At 42.8% G+C, this 20161-nt stretch overlaps 4 protein-coding genes across 8 annotated transcripts in view; 3 read left to right on the plus strand and 1 right to left on the minus strand.

Annotated features, from left to right (window-relative positions):
- Positions 1-3153, plus strand: part of ptprz1b (protein tyrosine phosphatase receptor type Z1b) — a 39019-nt gene extending 35866 nt beyond the window's left edge. For both annotated transcript variants that reach the window (XM_088282588.1, XM_088282597.1), the window contains 8 exons: positions 28-174; positions 251-344; positions 422-495; positions 616-744; positions 815-967; positions 1829-1971; positions 2052-2187; positions 2257-3153. In XM_088282588.1, coding sequence (XP_088138714.1) covers positions 28-174; positions 251-344; positions 422-495; positions 616-744; positions 815-967; positions 1829-1971; positions 2052-2187; positions 2257-2400 — 1020 coding nt within the window. In that variant the 3' untranslated portion in view covers positions 2401-3153. The remainder of the gene's footprint in view (positions 1-27; positions 175-250; positions 345-421; positions 496-615; positions 745-814; positions 968-1828; positions 1972-2051; positions 2188-2256) is intronic.
- LOC148341804 (HMG box-containing protein 1-like) lies at positions 3029-7575 on the minus strand. 2 transcript variants are annotated; one of them, XM_088282620.1, is made up of 13 exons: positions 7527-7575; positions 6679-6774; positions 6506-6586; positions 6245-6419; positions 6065-6134; positions 5854-5965; positions 5335-5429; positions 5090-5246; positions 4866-5010; positions 4678-4796; positions 4403-4583; positions 4183-4324; positions 3029-4102 (listed from the first exon to the last, which is right to left on the minus strand). In XM_088282620.1, the coding sequence occupies exons 1-13, from the start codon at positions 7573-7575 to the stop codon at positions 4082-4084; spliced, it is 1443 nt and encodes a 480-aa protein (XP_088138746.1). In that variant the 3' UTR covers positions 3029-4081. The 2 variants fall into 2 exon arrangements, with proteins under 2 accessions (XP_088138746.1, XP_088138736.1); XM_088282610.1 differs by having other exon boundaries at positions 3030-4102; positions 4178-4324.
- Positions 7576-8032: 457 nt separating this feature from the next.
- Positions 8033-17290, plus strand: pik3cg (phosphatidylinositol-4,5-bisphosphate 3-kinase, catalytic subunit gamma). Its single transcript, XM_088288767.1, has 24 exons — positions 8033-8216; positions 8885-9107; positions 9174-9345; positions 9559-9821; positions 10176-10262; positions 10336-10436; positions 10510-10679; positions 10756-10943; positions 11099-11206; positions 11348-11432; positions 11503-11935; positions 12023-12121; positions 12191-12326; positions 13282-13347; positions 13439-13582; positions 13652-13733; positions 14479-14582; positions 14666-14812; positions 14935-15025; positions 15085-15215; positions 15695-15806; positions 15876-16033; positions 16109-16190; positions 16497-17290. Exons 2-24 carry the CDS (start codon positions 8892-8894, stop codon positions 16694-16696), a joined length of 3375 nt encoding a protein of 1124 aa, XP_088144893.1. The 5' UTR covers positions 8033-8216; positions 8885-8891; the 3' UTR covers positions 16697-17290.
- A 2438-nt stretch (positions 17291-19728) lies between these two features.
- The window catches only part of ano2b (anoctamin 2b), a 28389-nt gene continuing 27956 nt past the window's right edge, over positions 19729-20161 (plus strand). For all 3 annotated transcript variants that reach the window (XM_088283841.1, XM_088283849.1, XM_088283860.1), the window contains exon 1: positions 19729-19859. In XM_088283841.1, the coding sequence (XP_088139967.1) occupies positions 19823-19859 (37 nt within the window). In that variant the 5' untranslated portion in view covers positions 19729-19822. The remainder of the gene's footprint in view (positions 19860-20161) is intronic.

Consider the following 20161-nt stretch of genomic DNA (forward strand, 5'->3'; position numbering starts at 1 on the left):
TATATTATAAGTTGGTCTTGCCTCTAGGAGCAGTACGTGTTCATCCACGACGTCTTAGTGGAGGCCATTTTGAGCCGCCACACCTCTGCCACTTGCGACCACCTCCACTCGTACGTCTCCGGCCTGCTGACGCCTGGAGCGTCAGGCCGGACGCGCATGGACAAGCAATTCAAGGTACGTGTACAAACCACTCGCTATGTAGCACATAGCTTATTGGTTTGATAAGAAATGCTTCTGGCGGATGTTTCAGTTGATCAGTCAGCGGCAAGCAAAACACGCCGACTACAGCACGGCTCTGCGAGACGGCAACGCTATGAGGAACAGAGCCAGAGCGCTGATGCCCGGTGAGCCTCAATTTCCCATAAACTACCCCAAGATGCTCTCAAGTCATGTTTAAACTCGTGTGTCTTGTGTTTTGCAGTGGAGAGATCAAGAGTTTGTCTAACCGCCACAGAAGCCAACGCCTCAGGCTACATCAACGCCTCCTACGTGCTGGTAAAACAACTTCAAACGTGTGGCTTTTAAGTTAAGAAAAATTGTCACGGATTCCCGTTGTTTTTATTTTTGTTTTTTCGATGGGGTCATCCTGCTGCTGTTTTTGCTTTTTAATCTCAGGGCCACCGCCACAGTAAAGAATTCATTGTGAGTCAGACGCCGCTGAGAAGCACGGTGGAGGATTTCTGGCGAATGATCTGGGAGCACAACACGCACGCCGTTGTCCAGCTGCCTGACCCACATTGTCAGGTTAGTGCATTATTATTTAAGATGTTTACAACTTCAAATGAATGTGTATACACACTGCGTGTGTTTGCAGAGTGAGGATTGGGACCCTCGTGCGTATCGGCCTTCTGAAGAGCAAATAATGAACTTTGAAGGATTCACTGTCTCGCATTCAGCGGAGAGGCACGTGTGTCTGTCCAATGACGACAAAGTGCTTGTGCAGGACGTCACGTTAGAATCCACGCAGGTATTTAGCACGATTTCAAATATACATTCATTTGCACTTCTAAGTGGTCCTTGGGCCCGACAGGATTAAAAAAAAAAAATGGTGTAAATCACGTTTCTCTTAGTCTGGGAATTTTCAACATAGGTTTTATTTGTCTTTTAAAATTTTTCTCGTTTTAATTGGTTTTCAGGGCGGCTTTGTTAGTTTGAGTTTTTTCAAGTTTTAGTTTAGTTTTAGCATCAGTTTTTGTTTTGAAAGAAATTGCTGTTTTACTTGTGTGCGAGATTAGAAAAACAAGTATTGTACAGTAAAAATAGAAAAAATCAATCCAAATATTATTTCAAAACACTTTGACAATACAGGGTAGAGTTTGAATTACAATAGGTGCCATGCATAATACCGCTGATAAAAGTTGGAACCAAACAAAAAAAAAAAAAACCTCATCATTTTTTACCTTCCGTTGCACTTCGGCCCGAGTTAAATGACAAAAGCCGATGAGCCATTGGCTGCTTCTTGATGACGTCGCTTCTGTGCGACACACATCAAGAGGACTACAACTCCCAGGTGACCGTTCGGCCTGCTCCTCTTGCACATTTATCTTATACATTTAAATCAAGCATAAAGCCTCAGGTATTACACAAATTGCCAAAGACAAAAACTAAGGACATTTTCTCACCAATCATAGTTAGTTTTGTGAATGTAAAATGTAGTTTCCTTTGGTTTTAGGTTCTTTTTTTTTTCTTTAAATCCTTTTCATTTTTATTTTATTTCGTAAACTAAAACGTTTATTTTATTTTTCTTTTATTTTAGTTTTAATTATTTATAATCATTTTCATCTACTAAAATAACTTTGGTGTTAATTTAAAACATTTTCCTTTCTAGAACAATTATGCTCTGGAGGTGCGTCTGTACAGCGCCGCCTGCTGGCCCAACCCTGACAGCCCCATTAGGAATTGTTTTGAACTCATCAACACGGTCAACGAGCACAGCAAACGCACACCTGGGCCTACTGTTGTGCACGACCCGTGAGTATGCAACTCATTTGTTGTATGATTGCTGGAGATCTAATTTTATGCTCTGCTTTCACTTGTGTGTGTGCGTGTAGGTTGGGAGGCGTTACATCGGGTCTGTTCTGCGCCCTCACCACTTTGTCCAATCAGCTTCAGGAGGAGGGGCAAGTCGACGTCTATCAGGTGGCACGGATGACCAATCTCATGAGACCAGGAGTGTTTAATGATATAGTAAGCGCTCAAACACGCACCTGCGCCTTTCAATAATCAATACTGACGACACCCTTGGACCCCTTTTAGGAGCAGTACCAATTTCTATACCGGGCCGTGCTGAGTCTGGTGAGCAGCCAGGAGGACCAGCGATCGCTCCAGAGTCCAGAGACCAATGGATCAGTACTGCTGGGGAAGACCAACATCGCTGAAAGCCTTGAGTCACTCATGTAGATGCCACACACACACACACACGTACACACCAACAGTACACGTCAGCGTACAGATCAATGTTAAAGCTCCTCCGCAAGCGTCCAAAAGCTGCGAGTACTGTCAAAAATTTTTAAAAAGTATTTTTAAGAAGTGTTCATGGGGAACTGCTGCGGAGGCTGTTGCTTTCCCTGGCGTTGGCTTTGTGGCCTTTTGGAGTAAGCAACGCTCTTGGACTTTCAAAGCTGTTTTGCTAACGCGACCGTCGGACTAAACCCAAATAATGCTCTGTGATCTGCGTCTTGTTACTAAAGGTGGCGACTGTCTTGCTTGCACTTGTTAAGTCTAATCTGAAAAGTTAGCCATTCCTTCCAAATTGTGTCGTGAGTGTCTAACTTTTTTTTTTACTTTTTGCTCAGTATTTTGTCCACGTCCCCAATCAGACACGTTCAATCAATTATCTCTTTCTTCAACAGAAACTATATTACCCAATTTATTTTTGTGTAAATATCCCTTAAACGCCAAGGCCAAATTACTGTATGTTTTTACTGTATCTATATTTTCTATGACATTTTTCTAGCCATTTACACATACTCTTTAACTGTGTGGATTCTATTTGATAATTCCACGTATGAATCATAGATTTAACTCATTGGTAATGATTTTTTTTTTTTTTTTAATCGTTCCGGTAATTGTAGCGAGTTAACACATTTATCTGCAGCCACAGATGTGTGCAGTATGTAAATAGCAACAGATTGAATAAAGACTTGAATATGACTTTTTGGAAAATCAAAAGTCTCTTATTGGACACAAATTATTGACTCTGATTCTTCCCTTTCCCATCCCATTAAAGACAAAAAGCTTTAACGTGTTTTATTATTTTTCAAATCTTGATATTGCATCGACAACAAATGTAAATACTCCACAAACACAAAAAAAAAAAGTTCCGAAAAATATTTGTCATTATGGCATCCCAGTCACACACGATAAAGTGGATACAGTGCATCATAAATAAATGTCGTAAATAAGACGCAATATGTCTGTAACACCACACCTTCTCACTTATTACATTACACAAACGTGATCATTTATAACATAGTAATAGACATATTATTATGCCTACAACACATCTATAAGTGTAATTTATGTATGACGATCACAAAATGATTGATAAAAACACATTTCAATTATTTAACTATGGCACATACAGTACAGTAATCTGAAACTGAAATCTGAATGAAGCCCCTTTTTTTCTACGTTGGCATACCCATTTTAATAAAGAGTGTATACACTATTTACATAAAGTACCCAAATAAGCAAGTTGTAAAAGACCTGCTCGTTAATTTACAATTCATGTTATAGTACGCGCTAACTTTAAAACAATTATATTTCAAGCCACAAAAATATTAAAACATGCATTTATAACTACCTACTTTCTGGGGACGGGGAAAAAAAGCACCTGCTTCAAGCATATTGCAAGAAAACACACATTCTTCTTAGTGCTGAAAATGTGAACTCATTGTGTGTGTTTTTTTTTTTTTAAATGTCATATTTAACTCATTCACTGCCATTGACGGATTAATACGTCAAAGATCCATTTTTTTCACTCGGCTGATAGTGAATGAGTTAAGCATGTATGATATTGTAATAAGCTATAAAAGTGAATTGCTATTTGTGATTTGTGCATGTAGAGCATCCGTTGTCTTTACTTGTCCCCTTGAAAACTCTGTCGGCAAAAATAAGCATTTATTATAATCGCATAGATGTGACTCTTGAAGATGTGTGTGAGTGTGTGTGTTACCTCACATAGTCGGTGCGTTTGCGTTTCCAGCAGTCAGGGTCGAGCCTCTTCTGTTCATCGGCGAGCGCTTTGGCCTGTAAGGTAAACACACGACGCTCTTCGCTTCGCATTTTCTTCCAGCGCTCGCCCAGGAGCACGCTGATCGCTCTGAAACAAACACACGTTGCGTTTTACACGCGTGACGAGCACCCATTGCCGAACACCGCCGTGAAGGCGCGTACTAACCTGTTATCCTTGCCCGGGTGCATCTGAGTGTACTGCACCCTGAACTTCTTGGCAAAAAGCATGAATGCGTTCATTGGCCGCTTGCACTTGGGTGTGGTGTGGTTACTTCCTGGTTGGCGGATGATTTGGCTCTTGATTGGCTTGCGGCGAGGACAGCGGGAGTGGCTGGGTGTGGGAGTGTCTGTTGGTTTTAGACAGGTTCAGATGTCTGTTTTTTACTCATTTATTTGTTACATTTTCAACAGTTGGTCTTTGTCAATGAAAGGATGCCAAACCTTGCAATGTGTCTCTGTCTGGAGAAACGGCGCCCCCGCTGGACAGGGAGGCATATCGCCGTCGGGCCATGCTGCTCAGCAGGTAAACCGCAGAAGAGTCCAGTGGTGTGAAATCATAACTGCGAAAGCGCAAATGTAATCGCCTCGTTCATTCATGCACAATGCCATTGCCGCTTCGGAATAAATACCTTTTAAACGTGTCAAAGACAAGCGAGTCATCTGTATGTTCGGCATCTCTGTGACCCGGAGGAAGGCACACGTCGCCTAACTCCATTTCATAGCCCGCTATCCCATAATGCACCACGGTCAAGCTCGGGTAGAATGATGACCAACCTGACGGGAAAGGAGAAATACATGTGCTACAGGTGGAGTCCTCTCGGCGGAAAGTGCGACATACGTATAATTTACTTACCTTTGTTTTTAACGTAGAACGGGTGGTCGAGTTGACAGCGCGCGGTTAACAAGCTGTGTCCAAAAGCACCAGGGTCAAAGGTCAGCTGCAAGATGGCCTGACCAGACAGCACGTTTTCTGAATGTGCCACAAGCTGCAAACCCTCACAGCCATAAGTCTGCCAAATTGAAGTTTTTTTTTTTTTTTTTACATCCACAAAACTTGATCCAACTTGTGATGATATTAAATTTTTACTTTAATATTACCTTTAAAGACATGGACTGCGCCTCGTTGTCAGACTGAAGGTCTTCAACATTGTACCACTTGACACTGGAGCCACTGTGGAAACGCAGGTGAGTGCCTGCACACACAAAACGGCTTCATTGTAACGACCTTTGTACTGACAGAAAATGGGTGGGGGTTGGGGGAGGTTTTCCGGGGCACTGGTATAAATGGTATTTAATTTTAAGTAATTGTTTTTCATTTTTTTTGTTAAATTACAATTTTACAATTCTTTCTGCTGAAAGCAACTGAAATCATTTTTGCACAACACAAAAATATATTTATATAAGACAATAGACTATTGTGTATTCTTAATTTTGGGTTAATGCTGCCGTTGCAATTCCTCTTCAATTCCCATATTCAAGCAGAGCCCTGAAAGTTTAGTTTCCAAACGGTTCATAACTCCCTCCACCTTTACGAAAACCCCAGTTGCAGTCAATTTAAATTTTAAAAACGAAAATACATACGTTCACGTTCTCATTTGATTATATGTACGTGTGTACCTTTAAGAAAGCAATGCCAGGCAGTGGCAGGCCAGGAGACACTCCAGGGTGTGTCCTCGTCGTCCGACAGCGAGGATCTGGTGGACACCGCAGAGCTACATTCGCTGCTCGTCTGTGCAAACATAAAGCAAACATCAAGCAACGAAGCGATTCTGAAGTGGGTCACCCCGCTTCATTGATGGGAGTTTAAAGTGGAATTGAAGACCTGTACCCTGCCTCTGCTCGAGTTAGGGGGGGGTGGCCGGGCGTACGAATGTAGATCACGTCGGGCAGAAAAGGAACTGAAAATGAGCAACAGAAACGTACTTACTTTAATTGTGTTGTATGCTTCAGTACAAGTAAGAAAGTAATGCTCTTCACGATTGAAAGGTAACGAGTTGTGTGATTGTACCTGCTGTGGGGAGATTCTTGTAGTAGTGGGCTATGAGGCCCGGTGGCAATGTGAGCCAGCTGCGTCAGCCAGCGGGTGTCCCCTGACTGCACACGACACCCCGCGCCGGCCTCCATTTGATAAATCGCTGTCATCTCTTTCTCCTCTGGAGCCTCCTGCAGGTTTGGGAGATCATCTGAGGAAAGAGCAGAGGGATGTTTGTGTCTTTGTGATGCAATCGTTATTAAAAAAAAAAAAAAAGTCACACTTGGTGTTATTTACCATATTCCATTAATTCCATAACACTCCTTGGGCCAGGTGAGGAGTCATGTGATTGGTTTTGATCCATTTGCACAATCTCTTCTGTGAGTGTAAACACAAATCCAATGTGGATGTTGGGAGTGCTGCTTAATAGAAAAGAGATACCCGACTGTTGCCATGGGGACGGCGGATACCTGTGCATTCGCGAGGAGGCTCGGTCTCCTTGTGCTGTTTGAGGTTACCACCAGACAGGCTTTTGGGGATCACCACCTCCCACATCATGATTTCAACTGAAACATAGAATGTGATGAAAGATGTACATGTTACACAGACAGATACATTTCTCTGATTCCTTAAATAATCATTTTTTTAATGTCAGGTTTAAATGCCCTACATTTCTCTGATTCCTTAAATAATCTATTTTTTAACCCACCCAAAAAAAATGAACTCACACATTTTCCCCCTGTTGCGCAATATGGACATCATGTGACAGCCTCTTGTTTATAAACTTCGAGAGCCTCCGCGCATGCGCGTAGCGACCCATTCATTCTACGCTGTGAATGACGGCAACAAATAAGTAATAGTGTTGTTACAATCATTTATTCAGACATCGTGTATTCAAATAGTTGTGTTTGGGAGATATGGGCACAAGAAGAAACAGTTTGATCGGTCCCGCTACGAAATTGTTAATTTAAAAAAAATGGGGATTTCCGTCGACGAATACGCCAGAAATGTAGAATGGAGAATATCCATTCGTATGAAAAACGATGTCTGTGTTGCGACAAGGCGAATAAATATAATAAATGCGTCGAATGGGTTTCGGGAAAAGGGCCGTTTCAACAAAAACAACTAACGTCAACAATGAAGCTTTAAGAGCGATCGAGCAGCGGAGCTCGTATATGTGAAAAGGACAGGCCTCGTCATCCCAATATTGCCTCGTATTTTCCAAGTTTAGAGCATATTCAATACATTGATGCGGTCGCATGTCGAATTCGACGCTTTAAAACACTAAAAAGTTTTAATGAACTTTTTCTTTACTCACCTAAACAGTGGCCTTGTACGGGAAAAGTAGGTTGGTATAAACACATCATCCTCGCCAATCCTATTGGTGCAATTTGCTGTCAATCAGAGGTTATTAGCATTCTCATTGGTCGATTTATTTGCAGACGGCCCTGCATTTCTTGTTGAGTTGAACGATTAAAAAAATTAAACACTTTATGTATCATTACTCCATTTATCATTTATAAACTGTCTTTTTTGCAGGCCTTTTTATGATTATTGTAACACTTAATTAAATTGTTGTGAGAAAATTCAAAAATTGGTTCCATGTTTAAACAAAAAACTTTACTTCAGTTATATGAAAACGTTCAGACTGTGTTCATGTTAAATTTAATATCTACTTAGTAATGTTCCTAATAAAGAAAAACATAATTATTATAAAGTTACTTATTTTGGCCGCTAGATGGCAGCAAACATTAAAGCCGATTAAACTTAAATCACTTGAATTGTTGTACTTCCGGAAGAACTCTTATTGTGAAGGTATCACAGGATGCTGCAAACTCTTCAAGCAAAGTTGGCAATTCAACTCTTTGCCCCCGGCGGCGAGGCAACGTTTTTGAAACTTTTAGAACACTTTTTTTTTGTTTTGAACAGTAATGTGCTGTATTTACCTCACTTAAATGCCGAATCTTAGGTGGCTTCCAAGGGGTGTCATCACCCTTCATGTCTGTTGGTGAGTTTTCCTTCCTGGTGACTTTCTGGCAATTGTACCGTTATAGTTCGGCCGTCCCGTGTGCCGCTTCCGCTAAAGTTGTGCCGTTGGCTTGCATTGTGTTCTAAATTTGTTAATTCTTGAGATATTCCTTTGATATAATCGCCAAATATACGTATTTCGTACAGACCTGTCAACGCAGTATTTTTTTGTAGTGTTGCATTCCTACTACTGTCCATTTTAGCTAACTTCCTGTTTTCATAAAAACAAACTAGTCATTACATCCCGTTCATTTAAATACTAATTTAAAATGGCAAAAAGCTGTGTTCTACCTATCTATATTCTATATCTATCTATCTATCTATTTTATCTAATCTAAACTAATCTATATATTGTATATGTATATATATTATATATATATATATATATATATATATTCCCCCCCAATTGTTTTTAAAAACGTTCTGACTATTGTTGTTTCATGTTTGTGTTTCGCTTCATTACATCAATGCTCCAAATTTTTCAGACTGGGAGAGCATTTCCTGTCCACCCCACAGGTTTCCAAATAGATTTAGGTCTGGGTTATGTCCCTTCCTTTTATTTCCTTGGGGTCATTTCATGTCATACAGAAAACAATTTGAAACTGATTCCAGCCAAAATCAATGTGTCCCGTTCTATTGCTCGTCAAGCTAGGCGATGGACGAGCAGCCGATCCAGGCGAGTGACGAAGAGCGAGTGGTGTTTCGAGAAGAAAGCAGCCGGCGGCGGAGACAAAGGAAGGCCATCATGTCGTCCTCGTGCGCCTCCGTGGATCATGTCGTCGTGGAGTTTGTTCTGCCCACAACGGCGCGGGGTGCCGACTGCCCCGACTCGCTGCAACTGGAGGTTGCGGGAAACTGGACTGTGGAACAGGTTTCTCCTTGTTATTTAATTGCTCATTGTGTCAATTAAGGTGACTATGAATATCTCTTCTCCCAGGTGAAGGCTCAGGTGTGGCTCAATGCAGTGACATCCAACCTCTGTCCGGAATTCTACCAGCGGTTTTCTCCTGACCACTGCATACTGCTTTACCAGAAGAAAGGCAGCACGTGTGAGATCTATGACAAGCACCAAGTCTTCCAGACGCTGGACTGCATACGCTACTGGAGAGGTTAGTTTGCGAGCAACTTTTTGTCTGAAGCAGTGATTTCCAATCTTGAGCGTATACATAATTGTATCTGCCATCTAGTGCAAAAGCATTAAATTGTAGTGGTTGTCACTATATGTCGCTGATATAGATATAGATAAATAACTTTTGCACAGTTTGTGGATCACTGCAGAATGCATTATGGATCTTTTGAATTTTTTCTATTTATTTATAAAGCGTTGAAGAAGGACGTCGGCCGGATCAAGCTGGTGCCTCGTCCGCAGCCCTCAGACGAGACCCTCCGGTACCAGCGATACCTCAACTACCTGATCGGCTATGACGTCACCGACGTCAGTAACGTGCACGACGACGAGCTGGAGTTCACGCGCAGGAAGTTGCTGACGCCGCGACGCATCGAGCTATCGGACCGTGACGCAAAACTCTACTCCATGGACCCATGGGTGACGCACAAGTCGCTCCCGGAGCACCTCCTGGGAAAGGTATGTTTTAATTTTCAGGGTCATATTTTGTCCTCATTAGGATTGCGGAAGGAGGAGAAGAAGCAGAAAAACAGGCCAAAATCTAATCGAGCACAAATAAGTCAGCGTTCATATCCCGAAGCCTGCATTGTAAGAATTTGAACTAATGTTCCCTAGATTCAATTCAAGTGTTCGTCTTATCTCGAAGACGATCTTATAAGTGAATTGGTCTCATTTTATGAGGAAGTTTTAGAGTCTCTCGTTTCCCTCAAAGATGAGTCATATCTTAATCTTGGGTGTACAAACGCCGTGGTTCCATTTAAGCTGTGTTTTATGAACGCGCGAGTTATCGGGCTGCTCTGTTCATCCTCTCAGCTCAGCAACGGCCACGTCCTCGTGGTGATCCACATCCGCACAGCCAGTCAGACCATCAAGGTTTCCATTGACGACACACCGGCACAGGTACAATCAAGTGTTCCGCGTCAAGGTCTCAATTTGCTTTGTGACATTTCACATCCTTGTCTGTCCCATGCAGGTTTTGTCCAGCTTCTTCTCCAAAACGGCCAGCAAAAGAGGCTTGCTGGGCATCCCTGACACCACACGCGAGACGGACTTTGTGCTGCGCGTGTGCGGCAGGTTTGTTCAAATCGAGTCGGCTGTGAAGTTGGTGGGATCAGGTGAATTAGTTGGATTCGTTTTTTTTGAATAGGGAGGAGTTCCTGTATGGCGAGAAACCGCTGCACAACTTCAACTGGATCCGTCAGTGTCTGAAGAATGGAGAGGAGATCCACTTGGCTCTGGAGACGCTGCCAAATCCTGAACTGGATCTGGTCCGTGAAGAGGACTGGGCCCAAGTGGACGATTGCACTGGTGTTGCAGGTAATCGTTTTTTTTTTTACGGGACTCAACGTTTGAGCGACGGCAAGTCATTTGTCCGATTTTGGCATTATCACAGGCACGCACGAGCAGCTGACCATCGACGAGAAGGACCACGAGCGAGTGTTCACCGTCTCCATGTGGGATTGTAACAGGAAGTTCCGGGTGAAGGTGCTGGGAATCGACATCCCGACTCTTCCCAAAATTCCCGACTTTGTCGTGTTCATTGAAGCCAGCATCTTTCATAGTCAGCAGCTTCTTGCCCAGGTTGATAAATTATACAGATCCATAAATCACAGGTGCTATGTATTATTGCCCCGCCCCCCAAAAAAAAAAAAAATCATTATCATTTTTAAAAAAAATCTAAAACAGAAAAAAATGTTTTAAAAACACAAACAACAATCCTAATTTGTGTGCGTAAGGAGCGGACGACTCCCAAACCATTCAACGACGAAGTGTTGTGGAACAGCTGGTTAGAGTTTAACATCAAAATCAAGGACCTGCCTAAAGGATGCCGACTCAACCTCCAGGTAAAGATTTTTTATTCTTTTATTTTTTATTGTCATCTTCATCATCAGCCATTCAGCTTCAACCTACTTCTAAAAAAAAATGACCGGGCGATCACTGTAACAATGTTGTGAATATGTTACAGCGTGTCATTTCCTTCCCAGGTGGTATGCAGGAAACAACCCCAGACCCCAACCTCAAAAGGAACTTCCCACCTGGATAACACCTCAGGAGTCGGGAGCCACGACGGTAAGGTCATCTCAAATCATACCGAACCTCCAGAAAGCGAGCCTCACCGCTTCCACTGCCCTTCGTCAAGGCAAAACCAAGAGCCGCCTCTTGTACTACGTCAACCTGCTGCTGATCGACCACCGCTCGCTGCTGCGCCAGGGGGAGTTCGTCCTGCACATGTGGAAAATGCCCGAGAAGAGCGAGGAGAGCAGCAGCAGTAGCATCAACGCCGACAAGCTGACGTCGGCCACCAACCCGGAGAAGGATTCGTCCATGGCCGTCGCCATCTTACTGGATAAGTACTGCTACCCCGTGGTGCTTCCCAAGAGCCGCGATCTGAGCCGGGATGACGCTCTGCCGGCGGAGGGCGCCGATGGCCGCGAGCGAGGTCAAAGGGAGATGCCAAACCATCTGAAGAAACAATTTGGCGCCATCGTAGCTACTGACCCTCTACATCCGTTGAGTCCTGAGGACAAAGAGCTGCTGTGGCATTTCCGGCACGAGTGTATGCGCGACCCCAGGTACTTGGATAGTGAAACATGTGCTGTCGAAGTAGGAAGATAAATTTTTTTCCAAGGCAACCAAACTTTACAAGGTCTCCCTGTCAGGGCTTATCCAAAGCTGCTGTCGTCAGTCAGGTGGGGAAAACAGGAAGACGCCCTGGCAACCCACCGGCTGTTGGAGCGCTGCACTGCATGGGACAGCAGGTAAGAAGAACATTTGCGCCGTTAATGTTTGTAAAATTGTTTCTTACTCTTCCCGTTGCTGCGCGTCAGCGTTTTAGATGTCGGCTTGGCCATGCAGCTGCTCGACTGCCACTTCTCTGACTCTCAAGTCCGCTCCATGGCCGTGAGGAAGTTGGAGACGCTGGAGGACGACGACGTGCTGCGATATCTTCTGCAGCTAGTCCAGGTCTGTTTAACGCAACTCAACTCGGCCGTGTTTATAAAAGCCGCTGCGTGCACACATAGTGCTGTACGTTTAGCATGAGTAAGTCACACGACGACAAATGCACCCAAAAAAAAATCGTAATAGTAATAATGAAGAGAGTAATTAGCACAATAACAGTAAGAGCAAAAACCAAGTCTCATGCTGAGCCAAAAACCAAAGAATAAAAATGAAGTTTTAAAGATGGGAAGCGAGGGTGCTTGCCTAACGTTTAGCGGGAGGAAGAGAGGAACTTGAGCCTTCGCTTAGTCCTCGGTATCTCAAATAGCGTCTGGTGCGTAAGGGTGGAGGAGCTCAGAGAGGTATGGTGGCGCAAGACCATTTGCAGAGTTGAAAACAACGTATAGAATCTTCAAAATAACTCGAGAATGCACTGCGAGCCAGTGAACGGACGCCTCTGACAAGAATCAGTCAAGCGGCAAGAAGCAGCATTTTGGACCAACTGGAGACTTTGGCTGACTCCAAAATAAAGTGCATTGCATTAGTCCAGCCAATAATGTGACGAAGGCACGGATTACTGTTGAACTTAGCCAGCTGCCTAAAATGAAAAAAAAAAAAAAAAAAACTGGATTTGATACCAGCACTAATTTGCAGGTCCAATTTTAAAATCACTATCCAGTTTAAGACCCAAGTTTGAGACTGTTGGCTTTAGATAAGGAGACAGCAGGATGACAAGTACAAGGGACCAAAAACCATAACTTCTGTTTTCTTTTCATTCAAATGTTGGTCTTGATTTCCTCCAGACAAGACAAAAGTGGCTTTTCCTCCATTTTTGTGGTTATTACCCCGTCCAAGTATCAGAGTTTTATCGTTCCTTTTCTTGTGTGGTTCTTGTTTTTTTTTTTTTTTCCTGTGTTATGAAACCTGTCATTCTGCAGCCAAGGAGACTTTAAATAACTATTGCTGTGTATGTATGCAGGCAGTCAAGTTTGAGCCCTACCATGACAGCGCCCTTGTCAGGTTCCTGCTCAAGAGGGCTTTGCGGGTAAGAACGTCAGTCAGTACATGTCCAGGTTAAAAAAAAGAACAAAACAAAAAAAAAAAAACCTTGCACTCTCTCTATTTTTGCCTTTCAGAGTAAGCGTATCGGCCATTTCCTCTTTTGGTTCCTACGCAGTGAAATCGCCCAGTCCAAGCATTACCAGCAGAGGTTTGCGGTCCTGCTGGAGGCCTACCTGCGAGGGTGCGGCGAGGCCATGCTGCAGGATTTCGGGAAACAGGCGAGTGGGTATTTGCGATGTTCTTCGGAAGGGCGTCACTAATTCATACCATCAATCGGTACATTGCAGGTGGAGGTGACCGAGGCTCTGCAGAAAGTCACCCGAGAGATCAAGACCATGTCTCCAGACAAGTACGACGTCACGGCACAAGGTGAACATGGGCAGTTTCTGATCTTCAAAATGGATTAGATTTAGTGATTGACTGATTATCGGCCGGGCCGATTATCAGGGCCGATATTTGGCATTTTGCCGATTATCGGCTCTGCCTTTTTTTTTTTTTTTTAAATTTCAAGGCCAATATCTTTCTCGCTCGCTCTCGCGCTCACTCTCGCTCGCTCGCTCTCTCTCTCATGTGCTGGTGGCCCTGCCTGCAGAAGCCACAGCACCATCTGAACGGTCCTTGTAGCAACCAATCAGTCGTAAGCTGCCTGTTTGTTTTTTCCCTTCGAATCACATGCCAGAAATTTTCATAAATATCGCTCTACTACAAATCCCAAGAAAAAGAAAACTATTTGCCGCAGCAAACTTTAAAGAGATGTTTGTTTTGATTGAACTATAAGACACGCGACTGAGCCCGGGAGTGTCGTGCACTTTTGGTTAGACTTTTAAAACTAAGTTGTCTATTTTCCAAGATCTAAAAAAAGCTTTAACGTGTCGTAAATCACTAATCACTTTTTTTTTTATCAATGTGCTTAAAGGCATTTTAGTCTAAGTTTTGGAGTTTTTATTGAAAAAAAAAATAATTGACAGCATTTTAACCCGTTTTTTTCAACAAATGAATATCGGCCTCCATGACTTCTTAAAATCGATATCTGGAAAAAGCATATCGGTCTACCACTAATTAGATTGCATTCTTTCAAGTGCTGTTAACTAAAGTGAACGCGTATGCTTTTCAGTGGTGTGTCAGATGCGTCAGAAGTTGGAGACACTCCAGTTGTCTGGTCTTCCACAGGGTTTCCGGGTCCCTTATGATCCCGGACTAAGAGCCGGAAGCTTGCTGGTAACGTAAACTCACCCTTTAGAGACCCTTATGCGATTCCTTACTGAATGCTTCCTTTTATTATTTTTGGGTGGTGGGCTCAGATCGATCAGTGCAAAGTGATGGCATCCAAGAAGAAGCCGCTGTGGCTGCAATTTAAAAGGGCCGACCCCACAACCCTGTCCAAGGACCCGATTGGTATCATCTTCAAGCACGGTGACGATCTCAGACAGGACATGCTCATCCTGCAGGTGGCGGACTGTCTGATCTCCTCACGCTTCATTTCATTCAGACGTTGTTTTACTCTGAATTGTCATTTTGCATAAGACAGGTCTAGTCGTAGTAAAAGAACACTTATCTACATTCCTGTCAGATTCTGCTGATCATGCAATCCATCTGGGAGACTGAATCTCTGGACCTGTGCCTGTTACCGTACGGCTGCATCTCTACCGGAAACAGGATAGGTCCGTTACAAGAGAGGCCCCCGTTTTGTTCCATATGTCATCCCCAAATTGTATTTCAGGCATGATAGAGATCGTGAAGGACGCCACCACCATCGCTAACATCCAGCAGAGTGTTGTCGGAAGCACCGGTGCCTTCAAAGACGAAATCCTGCATCAGTGGCTGCGGGACAAGTGTGTGGGCGAAGAGAAGGTAGGAAAGGATGGGAAAATGCACTCCCACTATGTTGGGCCAAATCGTGTCTCTTGGTTTTTCTGCAGTATATGCAATGGGGGGAAAATGTTAGTAAAAATAAAAAAAATGTAGATATGTATGTTTATGTGTATTTTGATTCGGGGCATATCAACAAACCTCTTTTGTTTGTTTTCCCTCTCAGTGTTAAAAGGAAGTAGCAAAAAAAATGACAGACAGGAAAAGGACGTGAGCTTCAGTGGTTTCCTGTCACACAATGAGCTACTTTACGAGTCGTCTCCTGCTCCCAATGTGTCGATTACATTTCAACACGACTGCTTTTAAACAGCAATTTAAAACAACCACGTTTTGCCTACTAAGTGTCAAACAGCAAATACAGTTAAAACAATCAAAAATGGGTTTCAAGACGAGTTTTAAAGGCCAAATGGAGACGCTTGATGGAGGATTTGCTAAAGTTGTTGTTTTTTTTTTTTTTTCAGTTTCAGCAGGCAGTGGAGAGGTTTTTGCATTCCTGTGGCGGTTACTGCGTGGCCACCTACGTCCTGGGCATCGGCGATCGCCACAATGACAACATCATGATCACCGAATCTGGTAGCCACGCTCGTCTTTCGCTTGCACACTTCCGATTATGGACGTGACGATGAACGTTTTACTCCTCAGGGAATCTTTTCCACATCGACTTTGGTCACATCTTAGGGAACTACAAGAGTTTCATGGGAATCAGCAAGGAGTGGGTTCCCTTTGTGCTCACGCCAGACTTCCTGTATGTCATGGGAACGTCGGGAAAGAAAAGTAGCCCCCACTTCCAGAAATTCCAGGTGCTTGAACTACAATAAATTTCTCCTTATAACACATATGTGAATTATTACATTCTCCTTTAATTTCTGTTTCAGGATGTGTGTGTGAAAGCTTACCTCGCTCTTCGGCACCACACCAACCTGCTTATCATCCTCTTCTCCATGATGTTGATGACTGGTATGATGTCCTTCCATACAATGCATTAAACCTCACGCAGAATGTAAATGATTGCATAAACCTGATTTTTAATTCGATAGGCCGCCTTTTGGTGTGTGCGCCTTGGCCACTAGGGGTCAGTATCATACTGACATACATATACGCTTAGATTTGATGAAGGAACAGGAAGACCAACTAAGATGTGGTAGAATTAGTTGGTTTTTTTTGCAGAGGATAAAGAATACATGCCTGGCATTTTTTAATTTACGAGATGTATTAGCATGTCATATTGGCTTTATTTAAACAGTATTTCTTGGCTCTTGCCAGGCATGCCCCAGCTGACCAGCAAGGAGGACATCGAGTACATCCGAGAGGCGCTCACCGTCGGCCGCAGCGAGGACGAGGCACAGCGCCACCTCCTGGACCAAATCGAGATTTGCCGTGAGAAAGGCTGGATGGTGCAGATTAACTGGTTTGTTCACCTCGTGCTGGGGATCAAGCAAGGGGTGGAGAAACGCTCCACATGAGGACAAAAAATTGGCAGGTCTTGCGAAGGACAATTGAGCGATTTACAAAGTGTGATCTGGGCCTGCTTAAACAGTAATTAGAGCAGTAAGAACAATATCGATGACTTGCTAAATTACGGACTGTTATTATACAGTAGTTACCATTTATTAAGTTTTAACATCCCTTTCACAGTTTTTATGTGTTTTATGTGTTTTCCCAATTATTTTTTTTTAAGTCTTAATGTTTTATAAAATTAACATGAACAAAATATTATAGTTTCTTTTCCATTTTACTTGTTGTAGGAGCTTTGTGGACAAATGCTCTGGCACAGCTATATCGCTGATCATTTTTTTGAACGCATCTGCTCCAATCTCCCCTATAATTTTGTTGATTGTGATTTTAGAAGATCTTCGAGCTTTTTATTTCTCTCCATCAACCACCTATTGAAGTCCATAGTTTACGCATTACTGTCATCTAGTGGTGTTTACGGCACTTATCACAGGACAGTATTAAATTTTGTCAAGTTTTTATATGGTCTCTCTCAGGCACGTGGAGTCGGAGAGGTAGAGCCTTACCTGCATTCGATACAAAAAATAAATTTCTTTTCAATTTTAGTGATTTGACCTGTGTTTTATATTTCTTTTCTTTTTTTTTTTTTCATCCTTTAATGTCCACGCTTTCAAAATCAGTATCGCCAAATTTTGTAGTTCACCTGAGATAGCCCAATCTTTCACTAGAGGTCAGAAAACACCATTTTCTTTTTTTTTTTTTATGTCAGGCTGCTATCTTAATGACAAATGCGCTGCAATGTTTTGCATATATATTTGTGAATCTGAATCTGTCGGCGCCTCACCAGTCTTGAAGCTTTTTTCAAGGGGTCACCATTTTGTGTTGACTTTGAAGTTGATTTGATTTAATTGTATACATTTCCACCACAAGAGGGCGCACTCCTGTCCATCATCCTATTTGTGTTCCCCCTCGTCTCCTCCCCGTCATCCTTCCTCCCATGTCTTTCCATCTTAATCATTGACATTGTCTCAGGGGATGAGTGGGTGCAGGTGGACAAGACTGACGCCCTTTCTTGTTTTCTTCTCACTGTGGCTTTGAACTGCAAATGGATTTGTCAGAACAGGAAAAAAAAAAAAGCCCCCTCGTTCCTCAGCTCTTTATGGCTCCTTAAAGCTTTTTAGCACGCCTTCGTGAATCGTGTGGAGGCTGAAGCGATTCACTGAACACAGGAATATGAATGGGATTGCGAGGGGGGGGGGAAGCTTTGTTGTTTTTCGGTATTTGTGTTTGGAGAAACGTCTTTTATGCGCTCTTAAGCCTCATGGCAACAGCACAAGAAAAGAAAATCTTGTGTGTGTGTGTGTGTGTGTGTGTGCCTTTGTCTGTTTCCGATGACTTTGCACAAGTAGTTGCTTAAATCCATCGTCCATATTCATGCTTGTTGTAAAACATCCCGAATCCTGAATTAATATAAAAGAACCTCCACAAACGTGTCATGTGTGGCAATTAGCACGCATAGATGTAAATGAACATAAAATATTCCTGACTTCAATGCGTATGATAATGACCCGAGGGTGTGTGATGCATCTCTATTTCTGTTCCGTGCGCATTTCTTTGAAATCACGTAATGTTAGTGTGAAATTTACAGAGCAGATGTTAGCACGTCAATGTCTATAGTTGTCATAACATGTCCAGTAGGATCTGTTACCTCATTCACTGCTAGCCCAGGTAAAATGAAAGTACGTATATATCCGTCAATGGTAGCGAATGAGTTACACATTTGAGATGATTTTATTTGACACCAAACTCAAGCATGACTCTGTAGCTTTTATGATTTACTGCCATCTAGTGATGTCGCCGGATATCTTTCTTTGCCATTGCGTTCAGTTCATGATAAATATATATTTTTTAAAATGCGACAGGCCACCCAATCTTATTTTCTCAATCAGTTTCCTACATAAGCAACGGTCTTCTCTCATTCGCTGAAAGTGAGAGCTGTTATTTTTGTGGAATTTTGTGACAGAAGCGTGGGGGGGGGTGGGGGCTTTCCTGCTGTCCGTTGCCATGGTAACCGTCAGTCAAATCTAATTAAAACACACCCACACACTTCTCATCTAGGAGAGTTTGCCCAAAGATTTTTTTTTTTCTTTTGCCACCATGATTTGATAGCGCTATTAATAAAGCAATGCCAACATATCTTGGGCAATATGTCTCATACCTTTTTTTTTTTTTTTTTTTAATCGACAAAAATGTTTTCGACAATATTTGATGAAAAATGTCCATGCTTGACCTTTTCAAAGGTGTTCTCAATTACTACAGTATAGCCGTTAATACTTAAAATTTAATGCCATGGACATATCTGAACCAGCTGTAATTGGATATTGAACATGGAGGCGTGCAAGTGAGGTTTTGTGTATGCGTGTGCGCGTGTGTGTGCTGGTCACAGTGCTTCATCAGATACCCTTACTGACAGAATGTCTGGATGCATGCCAGTGTGCCCATGTGTACATTGGATGGTCAAATAACTAGTTTGTGGGAAGTAAATATCAATTAATATAAGATGGTGCCTTGAGTCTCAATTTAATAAATGGATGTCATGCAGTTGGTGTCCCCCAAGGTTCAATTCTCGATCCTCTACTTTTTTTTTCTATGTATGGCTCTGGGTCATGAGTACCAAACTATTATTATAAGCAATAGTTTTGACTGGCCATGTCGGCCTACAGTGGATGTAAAAAGTCAACACACCCCTGTTCAAATGCAAAGTTTTTCAGATATTAAAAAAAATAAATAAATCATTTCAAAACCTTCCCACCGTTAATTTGACCTCTAACCTGTACAACTTTGTTAGTGGAAGAATTGACTGCGTAATCAAGCCATTTAACCAACAGGCCAAGTAATTAATGCACATTAGAGGGCCCGATCATTTTTTTCTCGTCTCTGCATGGTTGTAATTCCAAACACCGCAGGGGCGTCTGTCCGTCTGTCCATCCACTAGGCCAGTTGGAGTCTAATCCCAGCCGAGCTAATCTTCCACTGATCTGAGGATTGCACTACTGAGTTGCTGGGTTTCCTCTCACCTGCTGGCCACAACATGCCCGTCTGACTGACTGAGTAGTCGAGCTGGGAGTGGACGGAAGATGGCTTTCTGCCGATCGCCTTCCTATACCTGGACAGGTGAGTGTCACAGTAACATGTTGGCAGCAGCCACTGTGGGGAGAATAAATGAAGTGAGAAAGCCACTGGGGGTGAAAATCAATGGATCTTATAGGTTGGCCAGCCTTGAACTCGGAACCAAACGCGAGTCTGGGGTCGGTTTTTATTGGGTCGCTGATTGTCTGAGCAGGACATAATTTTTTTTTTTTCCATTTATTATTGTGTTCTGATAATGAAAAGAACAGGCGGTAATAGAACTAGCGAGGTAATAGAACTGTTATTAATGTTGCCCAGTGTCCATGTTTGAAATGCTGATTTTGGTC

The sequence above is a fragment of the Idiotropiscis lumnitzeri genome, chromosome 2 (genome assembly GCF_059441095.1).
Source record: "Idiotropiscis lumnitzeri isolate Australia: NSW breed Sydney's pygmy pipehorse chromosome 2, RoL_Ilum_1.0, whole genome shotgun sequence".
Taxonomy (NCBI): domain Eukaryota; kingdom Metazoa; phylum Chordata; class Actinopteri; order Syngnathiformes; family Syngnathidae; genus Idiotropiscis; species Idiotropiscis lumnitzeri.

Coding starts and splice junctions, on each gene's coding strand:
- LOC148341804 (XM_088282610.1), bottom strand. CDS start 7,575: ATGATGTGTTTATACCAACCTACTTTTCCCGTACAAGGCCACTGTTTA. Junction 6,587..6,678: donor GCCTCCTCGCGAATGCACAG/GTATCCGCCGTC, acceptor TTACACTCACAG/AAGAGATTGTGCAAATGGAT. Junction 4,797..4,865: donor GTCTTTGACACGTTTAAAAG/GTATTTATTCCG, acceptor GCGCTTTCGCAG/TTATGATTTCACACCACTGG.
- pik3cg (XM_088288767.1), top strand. CDS start 8,892: ATGGACGAGCAGCCGATCCAGGCGAGTGACGAAGAGCGAGTGGTGTTT. Junction 12,327..13,281: donor ATCTTCTGCAGCTAGTCCAG/GTCTGTTTAACG, acceptor GTATGTATGCAG/GCAGTCAAGTTTGAGCCCTA. Junction 15,216..15,694: donor AGTGTGTGGGCGAAGAGAAG/GTAGGAAAGGAT, acceptor TTTTTTTTTCAG/TTTCAGCAGGCAGTGGAGAG.